Source organism: Chlorocebus sabaeus, chromosome 13, assembly GCF_047675955.1.
Source record: "Chlorocebus sabaeus isolate Y175 chromosome 13, mChlSab1.0.hap1, whole genome shotgun sequence".
NCBI classification, from domain to species: Eukaryota; Metazoa; Chordata; class Mammalia; order Primates; family Cercopithecidae; genus Chlorocebus; species Chlorocebus sabaeus.
In genome coordinates this window covers 33,517,479-33,540,606 of record NC_132916.1, presented here as the reverse complement: position 1 = coordinate 33,540,606, position 23,128 = coordinate 33,517,479, and the positions used below count along the sequence as shown (strand labels likewise).

Genomic DNA, 23,128 nt, shown 5'->3' with positions numbered 1-23,128 from the left:
AGCTCAAGTGATCTGCCCACCTTGGCCTCCCAAAGTGCTGGGATTACAGGTGTGAGCCACACCCAGCCATATGGTTAATTTTTAAAGACCATTCTTACTATTTTACTTAAAAAACCTATTCTACTTATGGATAATTTTGAATATATAGAAATCAAACAGAAAAGTTCCTATCACATAGCCCCAAGAACCATTAACCCATGGCCAGTGCCACCCCATCCACCCACTCCCCCACCTCCACATGGTTTTGAAGCGTATTTATGGTTGATTTTCATGTTGTTCTTAATACTTTTCTATGCTTTCTATTTTTTAAATAAAAACAATATTTACTTAAATAATCAGGGGAAAACATTTAATAATGAAAAGAATCTAACAATTTAAAAGAAGTTAATGGCGGAAAAGAAAACAATGAAAAGAAATTCTCCCGATGAGTCCTGCTTTAAAAAGTTCCCTTCCCACCACTCTTTATGGACAGGTCAGGAGTCACACATCGCTGAGCCACCAGCCTGGGAGTTTCTCTAGGAGGCCCAGCCCATGCCTGGAGATGACTGGCCATTCTCCCAGATCACTACTGTTACGAGAACTGCAGCTGAGTCTACAACCCAGGCCCACGCCAGTTGAGAGCATGCTTCCCTTCTATCATAAGAAAATGTGACTCACCTCGTGGCCTCAGGTTTACAGCTTCAAAATCAAACACCCTGCTTATCTCACACAGTTTTCATCATGGGTGAGAGTAGGAAGATCTGACCTGTGGACCCAATGGCAACCATCTTTGCAGTCTGCACTCAGTTCTCTCTGTAACAATGGAGAAGACCTATCCTACCTGCATATTATATTCCAGGGCATCTGGGCTGCTACTCATAGCTGGGAATAGTCCTCCATCTTCCAGAAATGCTCTCCAAGGAAACAGCTCAAATGCCTAAGAGAACAAAATAATAAACATGATAATGCTGTACTTTGAGTTGAAAATTAATAGATATCTGTATATGAATAGGATATCTGTGTCTGCACCCCAAAACAATTTTGGATGACTTATTTATTACATGGAAGTATTTCTTGAAACTTCCTAGTGATACAGGAGAGAGTAATAATCTATTTTTTCAATAATTTTCTCAGCAGATGGTGAAACACAGAAGAGTACTGAAGATTTCAGTGTAATTAATCAGCACCAGTGTTCAGAAGTTCCAGAGCAGTATAACAACAATGGGACACATTTAAAATCAATAAAAATAAATTTACTCAAATGCTCTCAATATCAGGAACCTTAAAAAGTTGTCCTTCATCACTATTGTGCTCCAGTTCTAGGTAACAACTCAAGACCAGCGCCACAAATTATTACATGTGAGTCTCTGTCTCCTCCGTATCACTAACCAATAGCTAAGGCATCCTCTGTCCCTTGTGATACCATGTGCAGCCCTGGAACCAGTGAGCCTGCCTATCTGACCCCATTCTACACTTCCAGACCTGGTTCTGGTTTTAGTCAAGTCCTGGAGTTGCAGTTGATTCTGACAGCAAGAAGCCAGGACTCCTGTATCCACCTAATCCCAGGCAACACCCAAAGGTAGCAAGAGCAGATCCAGTGGTCACCATCCAGCCCTGTCTTCTGGGTCTACATGAGGGCCAAGGCTTGGGCCCAAAGTCACTGTGTTGCAGCCACTGCAGGTAGAAATGTTGGTGTCCCTTGGCTTAGCACTATAAGATCAGAATATTAAGTTGGAAATTTTGGAGTCGAAAGACCAGGGATTGTGAGGTAGTTTGAAAGAGATATCCACTAGTTCCTTGATACTCCTCCTGTAAAGAGGTGGAGCTTAATTCCGCACCATCCCCCCTACTTGAATGTGTGCTGGACTTAGTGACTCACTTCCAGTGAAAAGAATATGACAGAAGTAATGAGAGTCACTTGTGAAATCTGGTAATAAAAACACTGTGACTTCCATCTTGGGTTCTCTCTTGGACTGTTTGTGCTGGGGGAAGCCATCTACTGTGTTGCAAGGAAGTTCGGTGGAGAAGCATATGTGAATAAGCCTGGAAGTGGATCTTCTGGTGCCCACCAGCAGCCATAGGAGTGGGCTTGGAGGCAGGTTGTCCTCCAGTCAAGCCTTGAGATGATTACAGCCCTAGCCAACATCTTGACTCATGAGAGACCCTGAGCCAGAACTACCCACCTAAGCTGCTCCCAGATTCCTGATCCTCAGAAACTATGTGAGATAATGAATGTCTATTGCTTTAATCTGCCAAACTTTAGGGTAAATCATTATGCAGCAATAAGTAATTAATACAGCTTGCAACCTGGTGCTGCCATGACTCTGGAATAGTCCGATCTCTGGCCTTCCTGAATCTTGAACTCTTTGGTTGTAGAAGGTGGGTAATATTTTTCCTGCCTAGGAGCAACAATAGTTGCCAGGCTTGCCTTCAACAACAGGTGCTATAACCAGGGCTATTGAAAACCCAGCTGCTGACTTCATTTATGCATTGCAATTGCTATCATGACTATTTATTACATGGAGAAGATTAAGTGTTTGTTTTGCTATCAACTGTGAACAGACAAGCTGTTGCCCCGATCAGCCTGTTGAGTGTTTGGAGGCCAAGACCCTGACTGGGAATCACAGCTGGCCCTGGGGCCCAGACTGTTCCACTGTGCAAGTGAAGCTGAGCCAGTGAAGACAGAGGGCATTAAAGTCTTGAAAGCCCCTGCAGAATCTAAACCAAATGGAAACAAACAGCCTAAATTCCCTACACACAGCACAACATTTACAGTATAAAAATACGTCAGAAACACACCTGGAGGCTCCGTGGATCCAGTGGCTGGGGCAGGCTGAGCTGCGAGGCAAAAATGCTCTTCCTGAGACAGTTGCTCAGTGCTGGTAGCCCATGGCACATGCCGTCTGTGACAGACTGGTAGGCAGGAACATTTCCAGCTGCCAAAAACGTTCTTCTACCAAAACATGGGGTCGGGGGGGCATTTCATTAAAAGCAGTTACTTACATTTCTAAAGTTCAAAACTTTCCTCAAAATTACGGAAGCAAGAAAACATTTCGAGATATTAACAGGTTCCTTCTTCAGCCACATCAACCCCCGTGCCCATTACCCTTGACTTTCACAGTTCATAGCCCTCATGGGGAGGGTTGGCATACTCTCGACTAGCACTGTCTAGCAGAACAGTCTGCAATGGTGGAAATGTCCTATATTTGCACTATCCAATAGAGTAGCCTCTGGCCACGTGTGGCAGTTGTACACTTGAAATGTGACTACTGTGACTGAGGGAATGAATTTTTAATTTTCTTTTTCTTCTTTTTCTTTTTTTAAAGGCTAGTCAAGCGAAGCAGTGTGAGTGGAAAAAGAATAAAGCAATCTGTAACTGGTTGTGATCAATTAGTTGTAAACACGACTGCACTCAGACCAGCCCGAATTTTTAATTTTCTTTCATTTAAATTAATAATAATTTTAATTAAATTAAATAGCCACATGTGTCTACTGAATAGTGCAGCTGTAGCTCTAGAAAAAAGCTATCAATTGTTTATTGAATGAATTATTTTAAGACCAAAAGCTGAGACAACACTTCTTTATAAAAACTAAATTAAAAATTTTAAGCCTCCTTGGGTTTTGGGGGAGAAAAGTTCTTGTTTGGTTTTAAACAAAACTTGGCTTTGTATACCAAGAACCACAAACCCTGAAGACTGGAGCATGAAATTTATACCATAAGTCAGAGAGAAGGAAGTATGCATGATAAATTAGAATGATTTTTCTTGCCTAAAAGGAAATAAGAGTTAAACAAGGAAAGACTACTAGAGCTTAGTTCTAGTGGATGCCTAAGGAAAGATGCTGGATAAGTTGGAGGAGGGTATCCCAGAGCAGAAGGTCCCTTTTGCTTGGATTCTCTGTGAGGTGGCCTCCCAGGAAGACTAGCAGCCCCTCAAAGTGGGGAGAAAGACCCTCACACGTGGGTATCCAGAGGAATGCTGAACAGCAGGCTAAACAGAAGAGGCCTGGGGTGGGCCAGCTCACCCACAGCAGAGATAAAGGAAGTGGCTTTGTCTTCCCAGCTGCCAGGAAGATTTGAAAGCACTGACAGAAACTTAGATCACCTCTGAGAGGATGGTAGAATGAGAAGAGTGTGGTGTGAGGCCTAAACTTAAGGTCCAAAATTTGTGCTGCCTTGACTTCTGGCAAAACCAGGAGGCCTCAAATAGCTTAGCCACAAGGTCCCCCACTCCCCACTCTGTTCCCACAGATAAGGTCTCCAGGTTTAACGACCCTCCTTATCAAAGGAACCAGGTGCAATTCCTGCTTATCCCTGAGTAGCGGTTTCAGTTCCCTGCCAGACCACAGCATTATTCAAATCAATCACCCCTTCCTGTGTGAAGCACAGAACATCACTCTCTCCTGATATTACAAAACCTGCCTCCCACAGCCCTTGCTTGTTCACTCTGTTCCCAAGTGGCCCTGTATGGGGGGACAGTGTCCTCTTCCTCTGGATTATGCCTGTGAGTAATAAATTACTACTCGCCCCATCTGTCATTCACCCCATCTGTCCAGGGTCGGGTGTTTGGCCATCCCCATGACCCTAGGGCAGGACCCTTCCCTCTCCAGCAAGTGAAGAGGAGGTGATTAAAACAAAGGGGAAGAGGGAGAATCTTGCATTAACTGATTTTAAATCTCAAATGGATCACTTTTAAACTCCAAGTGTGATTCAGTAATGTGGCATTAGAAAGTTTAATCTTCTTGCCATCAGTAAAAGCTATTTTGAACCACAGGGAACTCACAGGGCACATGCTAGAGTTTTCCTCCAGGTAAGAACTTAATGAAACCTGCAAAGTGGCCCGGAGGAGACCAGGCAAATCTCTTTGCTTCTCAGATGCCAAAAACCAGGGCCGTGGCCTCGTTCAGCACTGCTTATGTGAGGGCCCAGGCTCCTATGTGTCTCCCAGGAATCCCCAGACAACCCAAAGGACACTTTATTTTTAAATTTTTATTTCTATTGGTTTTTAGAGACAGGATCCCTGTTGCCCAGGCTGGGGTGCAGCAGCGCAACCATAGCTCACAACAGTCTCAAATTCCTGGGCTCAGGGGATCCTCCCACATAGGCCTCCCAAAGTGCTGGGATGAAAGGAGTGAGCCACCACACTCGGCTGTCAAAGCACACTTAAATAGCTGCATGTTTAGAGAGAGTTAAGTAGGTGATCATGAAGATAAAAACACATTCAAAAATGAACAGAACCCCAGGTGCAGTGGCTCACACCTATACTCCCAGCACTCAGATCTCTTGAGGTCAGGAGTTCGACAGTAGCCTGGCCGACATGGTGAAACCCTGTCTCTATGAAAAATGCAAAAATTAGCTGGGTGTGGTTGTACACATCTGTAATCCCAGCAACTCGGGAGGCTGAGGCATGAGAGTCACTTAAACCTGGGAGGCAGAGGTTGCAGTGAGCTGAGGTCATGCCACTGCACTCCAGTCTGGGAGACAGAGTGAGACTGTCTCAAAAACAAAAATGAAGAGAAAACCAACAAACATTCAAGGAGTGAGAGACTGGAGTTGCTTTCTTTAGACATTCCTTGATGTACTCCTAAAGCAGGCTTGCTGCAGGAAGGGTTGTATCGCCAAGATATCTCCTCAGCTTTCTCCTTTTTACCCTAATCACCCTGAACATCAACAATACATTCATACTAGAGGCACTTTCCATGTTATATATTTTATACTGTGCTATAGAGTACCTTTGAGGGACTTCTTTGCTTCCGTCCAAACCTAAAGTGCAAAGGAATTCTATTCTTTAAATCAGGGGGTGAAAAACTAAACTTTTTCGTAAAGGACAAGACAGTAAATGTTTTCATCTTTGCAGACTCTATGGACTGTGTGGCAACTGTTCAGCTCCGTGGCTGTAGTGTGAAAGGGGTGACAATCCCTCAGTGAATGGGCATGACTGTGTTCCAACAGTGTTTCATTTATGGACATGGAAATATGAACTCCATATCATTTTCATGGGTCACAAAATACTATTCTTCTATACATTTTTTTTCCCAACCATTTAAAGATAGGAAGGCCATCCTTAGCGCACAGGCCATACAAAAATCGGCAGAGACCTCCAGCAGCTGTTTGCCAACTCCTGACTTAAATAGATGAGATTGGATAGAACTGCTTTGTCGCCCAAGCGTTTACCTTCAATGCACATGATTAATTCATCTGGCATTAAAGATAAGCTTAATCCTTGGGCATTTCTTGAATTGGCTAATCAATAACTCCTGCAAGTTGGTGGACATGTCCAGAGATGAATGCTGGGCCCTGGTCAGTGTGATCCAACCCATCAGAGGACAGCTACCAATTTCCATCAACCCTTTGGCTAGTAGAGGGGGGTTGAGAGGGGCAGAGTGAAATGTTTTGTGCCTAGAAGCATGCACATAGCCAGTACCCAAGATGATCTTGCCTTCTCTTCAGCATCCTCTTCTCTGTCCACGCTGCCACTTGGTCTCCATAATAGCTCTTGGGTTTTGGAGTGAAACACACCTAGGTTCTAAATCTGGTCTGCCACTTACTAGCTGTATAATTCCAAACACACACAACCTGAACAGCTCTGAAGAAAAAAGGCTGGGGAAATGTAACCAGTGGAGGACACAGTGGGTGAACCGTCTGGGTGATTCTCTCCAGAGGGTCACAGAAAAACATATAAAACCAGAAATAGGACACAATGCCCTCCATTCCTGCAGATGGAGTGTGAGGACAAAGAAAGCCCTGGCAAAGCGATTCCAGGGGGTTTCCTGGAAGCAGAGTGGTTCCCCTGGGAGAGCAGTACCAAACGGAATCCTTCGTAGCTGAAATCCAAAAAGGACTTCTGGGGGATATTTCTGTTTCTTCACCAGTATGTAAAATCCTTGCAAATTCTGACCTTGGGCTTTCAGAGCCCAGAGGACTAACAAATGGCCATCCTGACAATTGTCTGAGGCTTTACATCTTACCTGCTTGACTAAGCTACAGCTCAGGAAGCTATCTGTCAATATAAAGAAAACAAATTAGCCTGATTTTTGTCCTGCTGAATTTACATTCTAAATCCAAGAGTCCTCTGATGTCAGAGTAAAGAAGATTGACAGTAGAAAAAGAACAAGACAGTTCAGTGCAACCCCCACCTTTTCATTCTCCATGGATGCCTGCAAGTGCAGTGGAAAGCAACTGCAACCTACAGGTAAGAGCACAGCCCTCTGAGGCCCTCTCAGTGGCTAAATACTCACATGGGGAACTAACCTAAAAAAGTTAATTTTGACAATTAAAAAGTCAGCAGAGATCTTCAGGGCTAACCCTCTTTCCCTCTCATACAAAACTTATTTATACTGGAAACATTATGAATCTTAATCCAAGCTAATTTTCCCATCAGCATCATGATTAATTACCCAAATAAAACATTTCTTTTGCATGTGGAGTACTTAATCCAATGGTACCTACAAGGCTAGAGGTAGATTGATTTATTTATAAATTTAACGCTGGTAGCCAATTCTGTTAGCTTGAGAAGTTCAGTAAAACGCTGGTAGCCAATTCTGTTAGCTTGAGAAGTTCAGTAAAACTTCTGTCTTTTTGAAAGGTAAACGAATGTTGAAAAAAAAAAACCCTAGAAATAATCATCTTTAGAAGTATAAAAATGTTATTCCCAGCAGAACCCCCGTGTACACTGAAAGCAGCAATCATTATATGAACTGTTCTGAAGTTACATTTGCTAAAATCAAGATTGTTATTCACCAATAAGAATATATTCTCACAGACAGCCTTTGTGACAGGTCATGTTTGGTAGCCATGGCGTTCTGGATCTGCTTGTGCCCGTGACTATTTTAAGCTCATTATCTAACCTTGCCAAGAGTGGCCTCCCTAGATGGTCACTCAGCAAACACCTCCACAGCAGAATTTCCTAGACAGGATTAGTGCTCCAGCCCTTACCGGATGAGATGCCTCACTGCAGCGTCAAACTGCAAAAACATAACCTCCCTCTGGAGGAGAAGTGCCTGGGCCACCCGGGTAGGGTCTTGGGGGCTCTGGAGGCTGTCAGTCATGTTCTGCAGCTCTTGAAGCTCAGAACCTAGAAGATGGACAATATTTTAGTCTGACAATGTGAAATATAGGCTACTATAGCTAAACCAGTAAACCAACATTTTGTCCCATACTTATCACCTAATCAGACTTCCCGTGTTTTGTTTGTGGGTATACTAATTATATGTTTTGCAAGACCAGCAAAGCCTTATGCTCTAGAATTAAAGGTCTGATTTATGTCTCCTTTCTTCCTCAGGAAGATAAAAATTTGCTTTGCTTTTCAGTACAATAAGAACAGGCCAGGAAAGAAAGTTTTAAAATTTATAAGGCTATGGTCTTGAAATAGAACAAAAAGGAGAAATGACAAGGAATAGGAAAATCTAGTCCCCAGTATATCTGTTAGGTACTTGAAGCGATCAGAGATTATGAATCAGCACTCATCTCTTATTGCCATGCTATATCCAAATCAGCCCTGCCTGTCACTGGCTCATGGATTAAAGAAGATTCAAGACCATCTAAAGCAAGTAAAAAGCACATGTGCATATATGTATATATAAAGATATGCAACATATGTATACATACACATATGTGTATACATATGCATACATATCCTTCTAGGAGATTCTAGTCATTTTAGGAGCAAATGTGGAGGATCCATATTTGCTTTATTTCTTAGATCCTTACTGTAAGAGTAGGCTATGTATACATAGATTCATATTCATTTTGGGTGAAAATTTAACTTAGGGGCCTTGTGGGGCACTCAGTGCCAGGATGTGGAACCCAGCCTGAGTCTGGATGACCATCCTAGCATCTAGGTATATATATCCTAGTTATTGGCATAGAGAAGGAGCTAGTCAGAACAGGATAGCACAGTGGAAAGTGATGAGCCCTTGGGGAACATGCTTGGGCTCACACTTACAGGGCTACCAGAATGTCAGCTGGTCTGAAATATCCCTGTGAACACAGTGATGGTTTTCTACCCTGAGAGGACATCTCTATTATTAGAAGAAGGATTGTGAAAACTGATACAGTCCAAGGCAGGAGTGAGACAGGAAGCCCACAGGGCATTTCTGGAGATGCTCTATCTTGACAGCTGGTCCACATGCAAGCAGCCTTCTTTCCTCCCTAGCCCAGTACTGGGCTCCAGCATCTACTGAGTGAGAAAGCAGAGAGTTGTGGGAGGGGGAAGCTGTCCATGAGAGCTTGATCAGGCAGATCCAGGGCTGAGAATGGTTGCTAACATATGTAATATGTGCTCTTGGCTTTAAGAACAGATGAGCAGTCCAGATTTCATACCCATTTGCTGTTTTATACAATACAAAATTTGTTTTATTTTTGTTTCCAGCCCCAAATAATTGAGTCCAATCAGCAAACTTTTTATGACTCCTCTAAATCTGATAGTCCTACTGGGCTGAAGAGTTCACCAGAAGAAGAGTCATATTAGAACGGATTGTACAAGAACTTTTGTGGTGATTGGAGGGAGGAGAGGTGGTCAGGGAGCCTCATTTGTTCAAGGCCTAGTGTGTTCGGTCTACAAGCAATATACTCTATCAGGCTATGCTGTAACCAGAGGAAAATTTCCTAATCCTCTGCAATGACAATGAAAGAAGGAGAATATAAAATTACACATACCCTGTGGTTAAAGCTCTGTAAAATATAAATATGGAATATATTTGGGCAGGGGCTAGAAGGGAGTAAAGATAAATAAAATTATTTCACTTGTTAGAGTGGCTGGCTTACAGGTGATTTTTTTTCTGTCATTTCCATCGTTTATATACTACTGGTTGTGCACTTGGCATGTGATCGCTTCCCAGCAAAATTGTTGTATGTTGATATGTAGTATTATCATTAAAATACAGATGTGGAGGCAGGACTGCCTTTCCTTTGTTATTTTACTGATCTTTAAATCCTCGTTCTGACTTTCCTTCCTTTATGGAGTCAAGAGGCTTGGTGGGAGGGGAGGTGGCAGGACAGGCGGCCTGGCCGTGGGGACAGGGCAGAGGGTTGTTGCAGGCAGCGATGGTGGTGAGGCTGGGGTGAACCCTGTGCCAGGAAACATCAGGAAAGGAGCCTTTGCTCATGCCTTTCCCAGGAGGGTCCCGTTTGGGAAATCAGGGAAGACAGACAGACAGAGAGAGAGGGAGAGAGAGAGGAATCACAGTGGCCCCGTCTCTGCATGAAGACTCAGAGATGGTACACTTCATTCCTGGTTTCCCTGAGTTCAGTGTGAAGTATTTGGGCTTTAATTGGCCTACTTATCCTTTACAAAGGAAGTCACAATGTAAACGTTCACATTCTGATTACATCCTCTGCTTCACGGGGGACTTCAAAGGGAGTTACTGGCTTTCGGGGAAGAAGAGAATTTGGCTGCATCCACAGAGCTGGTCCACAGTATCTAAGAGCTGTTTTCTTCAGTCAAGGGGAGGACCAAAAGCTGAAATCTTGAATTTCCCTCAAGATTTGTTTTAAAAACACTTTAAAGCATGTAAGTCCACAAAAGTAATTTGAACTAACAATTAGAACTAACAATTTAGAACTAACTCTAAATTGTTCTGAGATGGCTTAAAGGAACAGACTCTCGTTTCATCTTTCCCCTTAGTTCTTCTTGCCTCCTCTGGGAAACAGGCCAAGAACTAAGTGGCCTAGTCTTTTTAAAAAGATGATTATCTTGGAGGGGATCTTTTTTTTTTTTTTTTTTTTTTTTTTTTTAAGTTTGCTCTTTATTTTGAGCAAAGCAGAGCATGTAAAACTGTACATTCTCCCTGGAGCACAAATGTGCAACATGACAATGCATGCCTCTCTGCATGCTTCAGACAGCCTGGGCCCCACATATCTCAATGGTTTCTGGGTTCACAGTGCAGAAATGGCAAGAAAACAATTCCCTTCTTCCTGAATTCCAGGTCCTCAACTTGGGCCTCATTTCCCGTGATTCCTCGGAGCCATACTCATGGGTTCGTTCATGGGCAGGTTCACTTCTCTGGACTGGCCACGTGCAGTTCTGCCTGCTGCTTTTGCCAGTGTCCTTTTCTTATGTTGCTAGGACTGTCCCTCCTATTTTCTACACTGATCCAAGTCCGCTCCTCTCCAGTCTGGGAAGCACCCTAGATCACCTCCCTGATCTGGGGAGGTTTTGCCCGGGGGCACCCTTTACTCCCAGCTGCTATAGGACTGCCTGTGTAGTGACTTCACCAGGAAATATGGCTCTGGCTCTCTCGGTTTCTATCTCATCTCCATGTAACAACTGCCTCCCCATCTCAAGGGCAGGCAGGACATTTCTCTTGGCCACACTCCTTCTTCTTGTGCCTTAGCTAAAGCTCAGCCCCCACACCCTCCCGACATCCAACAGCTCCGCTAAGAGTGTCTTAGCTTATTTTCTGAGTAAGCCCCACTTACAACAGTCCCCAAACCAGTAAAAGGAAAGGACCTAAGAGTGCTTGGAGCTTCTCTAATCGGATGCTTATGTTGAAGATTTGTGAGTCACTCTGAGAGCTCATTACTCTGCAACAATTCTGTGCCTTCTGCTGAGGTGGCACCACTACCACTCTGTCTTTATCCTGCTGCTCCTAGACACAGGCATTATCCTCCTCCCAGATCAGCATGCATGCCCTTCCCTATGTCCACATCTAAATATTTACAGAGCCCTTCAGTGTTCCTTAGCACAATGCAAATATACCTGCCACCAGCTCCAAGGTCTCCTACAAATGTGTTTCCTTTATGCACCAACCAGCCACAGGGGAATATCCTCAGATTCTCTGACATTTGTTTTAAGAGCATTAGGTTTAAACAGGCATGTTACCTCATTTCTTAGGCTCTTCTTGTTCTTTTAAATCCCCAGCTACTATAGTATTTTGCTATTAATTGATATTTACATGACCAGTGACATTATTTGGATGGTAGTCACATTATTAAGGCAAGATTACTTTCCCTGATTCTGATAAACATAGCTTAGTAAACATTTCAATGTTTTTAATTCACCTCATGTGTTTATCTTATAATATAACCTGTGCTGATGAGCACTGGGCGTATAAAACTAAAGCCTCAATCATTCTTACCACAAAGACTTTTAGGTGATTTATAGCTAACCAAGGGCTGTTTACAAGCTTCTTAATAGGGAGTGATTGGCTCTGACCTTGCCATGTGAGTTTATGAAGGCCAGGAAGGAAATGGGAACAAAAGAAAACTAATATTTAATGGGGGCTTATATATCCTAGAATTTTGACCTAAATTTCAATCCACAGAACATCTGTATGAGACAGATACTATCACTCCATTTTATAGATGGACAAGCAGAGACCCAGAGAGTAAAGTACCCAGCTTTCAGTAACCAAGTGGCAGAGGCAGAGTAAGACCCAGGCCTCCCAACTCCTGACTTGGTGCACTTTGTGGTATAGCCTGTGAATGCGGAATCAAGCAGATAGCTGTGCAGTGTGGAGACAGTCTATAAGACAGTTCGGACTCTTCCTTTGCCCTTCTGATTGCTGTCATTTATGAGAGTATATTGTAGTTCTGTCTTTCCGAGTATTAAGAGCTTCATAGAACTTCCAGTGAATATTGAAGGTGATTTGAATCACCTTTAATCACTCACCAATGCCTTCAGTTCCTCCCCAGTCTCCTCTCAAAGGGTTGGGACTTAGAGGAAATTCAAAACATGCTGCACAATTGCCAAGCTTAGCAAAACTGACAAGGTAGGCCACGATATCATGCAGAGGAGCTATCAGCTGTAGAGTTCGCTTTAAGGCTTTAAAAGCTGCCTGTGGATAAAATCAATACAAGGAAATACATTTTAGGACATTTCTAAGAGGCATATAAAGACATATGAACACTGAATGGGGACGATATCTTTAAACAAGAATATTTCAATAAACATTGGCACAGTATATACAGGATAATATCAGAAAAGGAACACTAAACCTATTCATGAACCAGGGTTACATGCCCTTGGACAACGGAGCGCCTATGAGGGGTTAAAGCAATGTGTTTCTTTGTTTAAAGTCACTGAAGGCCATGAACACATCAAAATGTTTGTATGGCCATCAATGAATTACAAGGGTCACAAATCAATTCATAGAAGGGATTCATATTCAGACAACATTATCTTGAGGGAATACCTGTAAGCGAGGTATAGATATTTATCAACATTGTATAAACCCACACATGACTGAAAATTAAACCGTGGATCTTATATATCAAAGTCCAAGTGGAGGAAAAGTGAAAAATTATGATCTAAATGCAGAAGGTAGTATTTCCATATTTTTAAAAATAAAAATCTGAAACTTCTTCAGTGAAAGTAGGGGTAAGAAACCAAGTTTGCTAAACAGGATTTCACTTACAAAGAAAAATCAGAATATTCCCCAAATGCCATTTTCAACATTGCAATTTATTTCTTTAGCAAATACTTATGTTTTATGTGTTTCTATGTTTTCTTTTTAAAAAAATTGTTACCAACATTGCCCTTGATCAGTAAGTGAGGTACACAGAGCACCCCTCAGAAAACAGTAACCCTGACTTACAAGTGTGATCTCAACCTCTCATTAGCTTCAGAGCGTCAGTGGGGTTTTTTGGAAGGGTTGGAAAGAAACTGAAGATTAATAAGAAACGTCAGAGGCTTGAATTAGGGTTCATTAGTGACCAGTGAGAGAGAGAAATCATAGCATAGTGAGGCCCAAGACAAATTATAATAAAGCAGAAAAGGCTTCTGTGAAAAAGATTTCTGTAGTTAGATGTCTGAATAAAACAAGGGATGTTCTCTGGAATTGATAAGTTTAACTGTGAGACAAAACCCAGCCAGTTTCCATTCTGGCACACATACAAAAAAATACAAACCTTTTCTGGCAGAGTTTTGAACATAATCAGCACTTCAGAAGAATGGGGTATGAACCATAAATTGAGGAAGACTTTTCCATCCGCTGACAGCAAACATCGTGGCCGGGGCTGAAATCTTCTGCAAGTGTTAGAAAAAAGGATCCATAGCATGCATTTCCCTCTAAACAAGAGGCATCATGAATGACCCTGTTGAATCACCACCCTCTGTCACATAGGCCTGTCACCACAGGCCCAGCATCCACACCCCAGGGCAGCAGCCCTTTTCATGTCGCTCCCAGGTGGCCAGTTCATAAATAACTCAACAGGAAGAAGAGCAGTTAGGCTGATTTTAGCCAAAGCTGCGTGGGGGAAGGAGTGGGGATGGAGGGAGTGAAAGGCGTGGTGAGAAAAGACAGGAAGGCCATGAATTAGATGGCCAGCACCACACTAGGTGGTACATATTTTATGTCACTTAATTCATCTGGCAACCTCAGGATGGATCTATTTTTGTTCCTCTTTCACAGCTGAGGAAATTGATGCCCTGAGAAGTTATGGAGACCTACCCAGCTCCTAAGATGAAGTTAGAATTCAAATGCACATCTCTTTGGGAGGCCGAGGAGGTGGATGATGAGGTCAGGAGATCGAGACCATCCTGACTAGCATGGTGAAACCCCATCTCTACTAAAAATACAAAAAATTAGCCAGGCGCAGCGGCGGGCACCTGTAGTCCCAGCTACTTGGGAGGCTGAGGCAGGAGAACAGCATGAACCTGAACCTGGGAGGTGGAGCTTGCAGTGAGCAAAGATCGCGCCACTGCACTCCGGCCTGGGCGACAGAGTGAGACTCTGTCTCAGAAAAAAAGAGAGAATTCAAATGCACATCTATCTGTCCAGCTGTAGAATCTGGGCTCCAAAACCAGGCTCCGTTTCTCTTGCCTTGCCACCACATTTCTTGCCAGGTTCTCCAGCTTCTGGTCTTCTTTTCCTCCTTTCTCCTCCTCCTCCAAATACCTTATTATTTCTTAATAAGGTTAGTCATCTCTTCGTTTAGTCGGCTCTTTGTTGCAGGTTTATATATAAACGTATTGTCCATATATGTCTGGTTTAAGGATTCACACAAGCCCAGGTACCCACCACCTGGCCTGAGAAAAGGAATGTTGAAGCCTGATGTGCACTTCCCTGGTGGCCCCCAGATGAACCTCCATCCTGAATTTTACATCAATCAATGCCTTGTTTTTTCTGATGGAAAATCCTTGGTTCACCTGTGCTGCTGCAAGTGACTGATTTGTGGGTTATTAGGTTGATTCCATATCTTGGTTGTTGTGAATAGTGCTACAATAAACATAAGTCTCAGGATTTTAATCAGTTAATTCTCAGCTCAGGAATAAAGTATGGTCTTAGTTTGGAGAATTGCCTGTTTTTTAGCAACCACAAAGTCAAACAATTCCTGTCCTGAAACAGACCAAAGCCAGCGTAATTCAGTCTCATCTCTATTATTCAGTTCACCGTGCTCATTCCTGCCTAGAGGTAACAATGAATATCAAAACTAAAAAGTTGCAGGGTCTGCATCTCCTTCCTTGGCTTCTGAGAAGCACATGTGTCCCTGGAGCCACTGGGCCCTCTACCAAGTGCTATCCTTTACTTCTTACCTGTTATTTCCTGCCATTTCCAGTCCTGCCTGCAGTGAGCAGCCATCGGCTGAGAAGAGCAGAGATGACTGCAGAAAGCTTTAGGTGCTCAGTACATGAAGCATAGCCTGGTTCTCAGCCCCACAAGGAGACTTGCCCTGCCCCTTGTGGATGGCCTGCCAATTATCTGGCCTGGCAGTTTCCCAACCTGTTCACACTGTCCCCTTTAATTCCCCTTCAGCTGACCACTTCTGGGCCACACCCAAGACTTTATTATTTTCTGAAACCATATCACCTCCAAAGTCTTAACTTTCCCAGTCCCATATTTTATTCCTACAGTTTTCTGAGTCATCCACTCTTACTAAACTTCCCTTCCTTTATTCCAAAATAGGTTCCTTGACATCATCCAGTCCTCTGGTCTCCCCTTCCATCTGTCAGCTCCTTTCTGACCTCACTCCCTTCCCTACCCAGACTGGATCTCACAGTCAAGCACACGAAGCACTCTCTCCCCAGCACCTTCAATTCTCTGCTGCTTCGTACTCACAACCCATCTACCTATCAAAGCCCCAGTTCTGGGTCCCTCCAACTGCTCAGCTTGCTGTTTCTGATGGCATGCTGCTGAGCACAGCTGGAGGAAATCACACTGCTAATTATACTGATGGAAATGGTTTCCAGCCTGAGCTATGTCACCCTGGAACAATCCTTTTCCTTTCCTTTCCTTTGATCAGCTCTAGTGCCCATTTTCTTGTTTCATGATTCCAAGCCTTCTTTAAGGCCCCCACACCAAATTCCTGCCAGCAGATGATGACACGGTCTGCTATTTCATGATTAAATTAAAGGCCACTGCTGGAACTCCCTCTCCTTCCTGATGGCCTATTTCCCCAACCCTCACCCCTAATACACATACACCCTCCCTTTCAACCAGTGTCAAAGTCAGAGGTGCACACCTGGGATACAAAATGAAGACATCCTCTGCCCTCCATGCTCTTACCTTCCAGAGGCAGCTGGGAACCATGACACTGTGGTAGCAGCATGGCTAATGGAAGTGTGCCATAGTGCAGAGGATGCCCAACAAGAAGCACCTGAGCCTTGTTGAGACACTGGTGGACACAGCTGAGGCTTCTGAGCTGTGATTTCTCATCTCCCTCCACATCTCTTTGTCCCAATGACATTGTCATCTTTTCCCCTCCATTAAAAAAATTGTGGTAAAATATACATAACACAAAATTTACCATTTTAGCCTTTTTTTTTTTTTTCTTCAGAGCAGGAGTGGAAGTTTATTTAAAAGACTTTAGAATTCTTTTGTAGTTCATGAGCCTGACAATTGGGTGTTCACACATGTGTGTGAGATGTGCTACTCTCGAACCTTGGTACAACGTCATCACACTACCTGTCTGACCTCAAACTGCTACTGGGTGAACTCCAAGAAAGGTAAAATCTGTAGCTCAGGACACGTGGAATTTCTGTGCCGTTTATGTGTTGGGGGGAGAAACACCCAAATTCTCCCAATACATTGCAAGTCTCCTAGGACAGGCACGCATTTGATGGCCTTGAAGAAGTGTTCGTTGTATTTGCTGAACCTCCTGAGAGGCCAGGCACGCCACCAATACATTTCAGATTAGTTGGGCAACGGGGCCAACCACGTGCTCCCCACGCCGCCTGCGCTCCAGGGGCACTCACATAGGCTCCCCTAGAATTTCTCCAGGAAGCCGTTGGGTAGGGCTGAGGTGGCAGCTCCGCCGGCGGCTTCTTCACCCGCTGTGCCGAGTGAGAGCGCCGCCTGTGCTTCCCGGAAATAGGTTTCAGCTCCTCTAAGGTCGTGGCGCAGCTGGACTCCGAGACTGAGTCGCCGCCCAGGAAGCGGGACTGGGCAACAAGGCTGGGGTCTGGCCGGGGTCAGAGCCGAAACCGGGGTCCGAGTCAGAGGGGAAGCCGGGGCCAGGCTCCAAGAGGCCGCAGGGGTCCCAGACAGAGCGTAGCTTGACGCCACAAGGTTCGGGGCCGGGAAGGTCCCGGAGTCGGATCAGGAACCGGAATTGCTGCCGGGCGGGGCTTCAGGGCAGCCCTCAGAGCGGCGACCGTCGATGGGGCAGGGGCAGGGGCAGGGGCCGTAGCCATCCCCGGCGTTGGAGGGGACGACGCTCCTCTGCCAGAGGTGGAAACCCCGGAGATCCGGTCTGCAGGCGCCACTGCCACACTGACTGCCTGGAGGCACCGCTCTTCTTCCAGTGGCCAGGGTGGCAGGTGGACGCGCACCACTGGATCGTCCTGCTGGCGCCCATGATGCTGATGGCCGCGCTGGGCACCGGCTTCCTTCACCTGCCCAAGGACGAAGAGGAAGATTTGGAGGAGCAGTGCACCGGTGGGGAGCCGGGCCAAGGCGGAGAGACGCTTTGTGCAGGGGCTGTTTCACCACCAACAATTCCTACCACCTCTCCGCCTCCAGGAGGTGCACCCAGGCCAGTTTCACCTGGATTCTGGTGGGCTCCCACAGCAACCCACTGCCAGAACCGGACATCTTTGCGAAGTCAGTAAATTGGACAGCGCGGTGCAGGATCTACGTGTGACACAGGGAAACGGAAGCCAGATCCAGTTCGCGTAGGTGTGCGTGAGGTACAAGAGGCTCTGTGTGCCCCCCAACCCGTTCCTGGATGCCTGGCAAGTGGACAAAACATTCGACCTGAGTTACAACCACAGTGAGCATCCCTATGCTGATTGGCTTCTTTGGAGGACACATCTTGAAATGTAACTGGCCTAGGTAATGGGCCAGTTACTCCTGCAGGCCAAAGCCATGTGGCTGCTGAACTGCCTGAAGAGCACCCTGAGGAAAACATGCAGAGCAAGAGTGGCTCAACCCATTTCCTCAACCAATTTAGCAACATTAAGAACACTCTGGCCTTGAAGAAAATTGAGGTATCTGGTAGTTCAGGTTTACAGGGAGGTCAGGAGAAAGTGGGAGGGATGAGGAAGACTTGCTCCCAGAACCCAAACAAAAGCACTGTATGATTACTTGACAGGGTCCTTGCCTCACAGCTGGGTTTGCTCTACTTAATCCGACTCTCTTTTTTCTTTCTTTCTTTCTTTTCTTTTCTCTTTTTTTTTTTTTAAGGCGAGTTTTGCTCTGTCACCCAGGCTGCAGTGCAGTGGCATGATCTCGGCAGCTGGGATTACAGGTGCCCACAACCACGCCCAGCTAATTTTGCATTTTTAGTAGAGACAGAGTTTCACCATATTGACCAGGCTGGTCTCGAACTCCTGACCTCAGGTGATCCACCTGCCTTGGCCTCCCAACGTGTTGAGATTACAGGCATGAGTCACCACACCTGGCCAATCGAACTTCCTTAAATTAACACTATTGGGGCCGGGCATGGTACCTCACACCTGTAGTCCCGGCACCTTGGGAGGCCGAGGCAGGTGCATCATCTGAGGTCAGGAGTTCGAGACCAGCCTGGCTAACATGGTGAAACCCTGTTTCTACTAAAAATTTAAAAAAAAATTAGCCAGGCATGGTGGTGCATGCCTGTAATCTCAGCTATTCCGGAGGCTGAGGCAGAAGAATTGCTTGAACCCAGGAGGTATATGTTGCAGTGAGCCGAGATCGCACCATTGCACTCCAGCTTGGGAACAAGAGTAAAACTACATCTCAAAGTAAAGAAAGAAAGAAAGAAAGAACACCAATGGATGCCGGAAATCGTGAACCCTTGGTAACATTCAAGTTGATAACACAAATCTTGTGTCTACCACATGAGGCTGTTCAGTATAAACATTGATGTTCATGTTTGATTTGGAGGGTTGGTTTCCAACCAAATTACAGTACTTTGAAATTCTACTTTTAGTTGAAGTTTTCACTGGTTTTGGGAAGTCCCCAAAACTTGCTTGTAGCTCACTGAGTATATTTTTTGTGGCAGGTGGTCCACTTTACATTGCTTTCCAGACAACTGGAATTTGAGGCAACTTCTATGACAATGATCCCTTTGTTTCACTTGGCATATGTTCTAATCATACTGTTGGCTAATCATATTGTTGTTGCTGCAAGTTCTGGATTGAAAGTATCTGTGAGCCTCAAGAGGAGGCTGAACTGGCCCACCCTACTCTCGCCAATGATGAGGATCTTCAGGGTGGTCTGCACGTCCTCGTCCATCCTGACCCTGCTCAGCTCCGAGCCCAGCTGGCCACCCCAGGGCCCACCTCTCAGTCATTTAGCCATTTTTAAGTGTATAGTTGCGTGGAACTGAGTGCATTCACAGTGTTGTGCAACTATCACTACCATCCATGTCCAGAACTCCAGAACTTTTTTCGTCGTCTAAAACTGAAAGTCTGTGTCCATTAACAATAAGGGCACTGCTGTCTTCTCATTCACCCAAGCCAGAGATTCCGAGTGACATCTTAGATTCCTCCGTCTCCCTCAGCTTCATATTATATCCGCCATCTGGCCTAGCTGATTTCACCTTCTAAACATCTCTTGTCTCTACAATTTTAGTAGCTTCCTACATAATGTCACTGACAATCATCTTGCTCCACTTTTCCCAATGACCTGAAGGACAAACACAGACTTCTGGCTCTTTCCTCACCCCTCAATACATTCTACTTCCCATTGCTGCCCTCACAAACTCCGGATATGAGTCCCACACAAGTCCACATGCTGTCTCACACCTCTGTTCCTTTGTACATGCAATTGTCCCAGCTTGAGCTGAATTTCTTTTCCCTGTCTCCCTGGAGCACTAGTTGTCATTCAAGACCCAGGTTAAGCATCCCCTCTTCCCTGGAGCCTTTTTTGCTCCCCATTCCCATCAACCCAATCCTTCAGATAATACTATTTCTTGGTGGGTGCTTTCATTAAACATTTATTTTACTTTATTCTTTATCACAGTATACTGTAATTACCTATTTCCTGTTGCTGGGGAAGGACCAGCACTTGATACCAAGGCTGCCATATACTGTTGTTCAGGTTGTACCCTGAGGCAACAAGCGATGGCCAAGATCCAACCTGTACTTTACTTACTAGATGCTTTTCCCTGGTATGAGACTACAGCTGCCCAGATGAAGGGGTGCTGCCTTCTAATTTGCACAAAGTAACTATATGGGATGACAGTGGCTCTACTTGTCACAAAGTAAGGGCTCAATTAATGTTAGCATCCTCTCTCTGTTCATCAGCAAATGCAGCTGCTCCTGGAGTGGATTGAAGTGTCATCCTAAGCTCCAGACTCCAGTCTCCTCTAGGGCCATGAAGGGAATGGAACCCTCAAGGGACTTCCTGCTTAGGAAGAGGGCTCCCCTTGGCTCCTCCTCTACCGGGACAGGGGTGTCTTTGCTAAACCAAACACAATATATTACAGCCTTTGCAGAATTAAGTAGGGCTCTTCTAGTCAAGGATGGCAAACCCATAGCATGGAAATTACCTTTCTGCCTTTCCTTGAGCATGGCAGACGTTGCCAATCAATTACAATTACTCTCACAAACTTGAGATGCCTCAGAATCCTCAGCAGGGCCATTAATGCATTGTTTGAACTGACATTTAGAATAAACCTTATTTCTTATCCTCATTCTAGCTCAACCCCTTGTTTTATGAATCAGATGAGGACCTCTTTCCTCTATGGTCCTCACTCCTCAACTCTGTCCCTTCATCTCTAGTTAACTCTGGCTTGGGAGGATTCCTATTTGCCATGTCCTGAGCAGTCTTCAAAATGGTCCCTTTCCATAAAGTATTTCTTCAGCAGTCCTATTCCTTGGAATCATGCTCTAGATAACTTACCACCAAGAATCATAACATGTTTAACTTCAGAGAGCTGCTTCTTCAATTTTCTCAGTCATTAGATGAAGAGATTGAGGCCCAGAAACTGAAGACAAGTGATTTGCCCAAGACCTCAGGGCAATGTATGACTGAGCTGGGCAAAGTCCAAATATTCTGACTCCCAGTCCATGTCTCTCTCCACCACATCTTCTTGTGGCTGATATTTAATTTTCATTAGTTGTTCCTCAGTGCATGGAACCACTGACTTTGGAGTTAGAAGAGTCTTATACAGTATTTTTCCAAACTTTCACATAAGACAGAATTTCCTTTTTCTACATTCCCTTTTACATGAGTGTATTAAAAGGGTTATGTTAACATCTAGAGAGTTTAGGAAGCAGGAGATGGGTGTAGGAGAGAAACACTGAGCCTATATCAGTTGCAGCTCATCTGCTGGCTGACTGTGTGACTCAGGCTCTGAGTGGGCACTCACTTTGCTCATACTTTACTGGCCCAAGACCCTACCCTGAAGTTATCACACATTAACTGACGAGATGATTGAGGGGTCTAGGCTTCACCGTTTCCCTTAATCTTTAGAAAACACACAGCATCTACAAGAAATAATAAAGGAATAGAGCAAGACCTGTATTAGATTTTTCCCTCCTCTCCATATCCGGATCAACTTACATAGTTGCTGCAAATGAAACAGATCAGAAATAAAAATGGACTCCCTGAATACATTTTATCCAAAACACAAATGTTGGCAAGTTCATGGTTAGAATTCTGGAAACTATTTTTAATTTTAAAAACTTATTTATTGTATTTTTTAGAGATGGTGTCTCCTATGTTGCCCAGGCTAGACTGCAGTCACAATTCACAGGCATGATCATAGTGCGGTACAGCCCTGAATTTCTGGGCTCAATTGATCCTCCCACCTCAGCCTCCCAACTAGGTGGGACCACGGGAATGCGCTACAGCGCCTGGCTGAACTATTTTTAAAGTTCAATCTCAACTGTAGACTGGGCTAATAAATAGTTAACTTGGCTAGAGGATAGGTGACAAAATGGCACTAAGAAGTCTTAGAGGATTCTCCTGTGATGAGAGAAGGATACACTGTGGCCTCACTGGGCAACAGGTGTCCAGTCAAGCCCTTCAGCAAAATAGTCTACTGAAGTACCTTTGCCTCCACTCTTCTCTCAGATGCATTTTTCCATTTGGCAAATACTGACATCTACCCAAGTGAAAGCATGGCTGAGCTCATGAAACCAATCACTGGTATCCATAAACTTGGCATTTCATAAGTATCAAGGTGGGACTAGCCACTATTTTGGTAGTTAGCCATCAGTCAGTCAAGGGCGTAAGGACTTCTTGCATTCTTTAACCTGTTCTATCAGTCACATTTTCCTGGTGAACTCCAACTTTCCTATCACTTTGTCTTTGAATTCCTCTCTGTAACCCTGGGGTAGAATAAAACACTGCCTCTTTTGTGTCCTCACAGACCTCTTCGCATACCTCTCACATGTTATTCTTGAAGTTACATGTTTGTTTATAGAGCTTTCCCCCACTAGACTGAATTTATTTCCAGAGTCAATGACTTATTTACCTTTGTAAATCTGGCACATAACAAAGTGCCTAATGCTAAGTAGGTATTGAATAAATGATGGTTGAGTAAAACCTGCATGAATGAATGAGGGAAAGTGGTCTGATACAAATGATCTTTCAATTCCCTTCCATCTATCCAGTTTATGATCGTATGTATTAAGTATTACTGTTACTCAAGTTCCATGCTACAAGGGGAAGAGTGAGGAATGAGGTAAGCTCACCCTACAGGGTGTTTTTGCTTCTGTTTGGAGGCTACATAACCATATAGTAGCCTCTTTTTTATTTTTTTAAGAAAGTGTGGTTACTGACTGCACAGATATGCTAACTCCTCCATCCAGGTAGGTGAACTCTAGGTAGGCTGAGTTAA

The 23,128-nt window shown here is 44.4% G+C and overlaps 1 protein-coding gene, 1 non-coding gene and 1 pseudogene across 2 annotated transcripts; 2 read left to right on the top strand and 1 right to left on the bottom strand.

Annotated features, from left to right (window-relative positions):
- Positions 1–266: 266 nt before the first annotated feature.
- LOC119625054 (coiled-coil domain-containing protein 162-like) lies at positions 267–16,603 on the bottom strand. Its single transcript, XM_038000544.2, has 7 exons — positions 16,423–16,603; positions 15,453–15,501; positions 13,826–13,943; positions 12,588–12,753; positions 7,913–8,051; positions 2,779–2,932; positions 267–916 (listed from the first exon to the last, which is right to left on the bottom strand). The coding sequence occupies exons 1-7, from the start codon at positions 16,601–16,603 to the stop codon at positions 812–814; spliced, it is 912 nt and encodes a 303-aa protein (XP_037856472.2). The 3' UTR covers positions 267–811.
- Positions 16,604–16,727: 124 nt separating this feature from the next.
- LOC119625549 (small nucleolar RNA U13) lies at positions 16,728–16,831 on the top strand. The gene has a single exon (XR_005241741.1). It is a non-coding gene; the product is annotated as a small nucleolar RNA U13 (small nucleolar RNA).
- On the top strand, positions 16,781–18,685 carry LOC119625055 (patched domain-containing protein 3-like; annotated as a pseudogene).
- Positions 18,686–23,128: the final 4,443 nt, after the last annotated feature.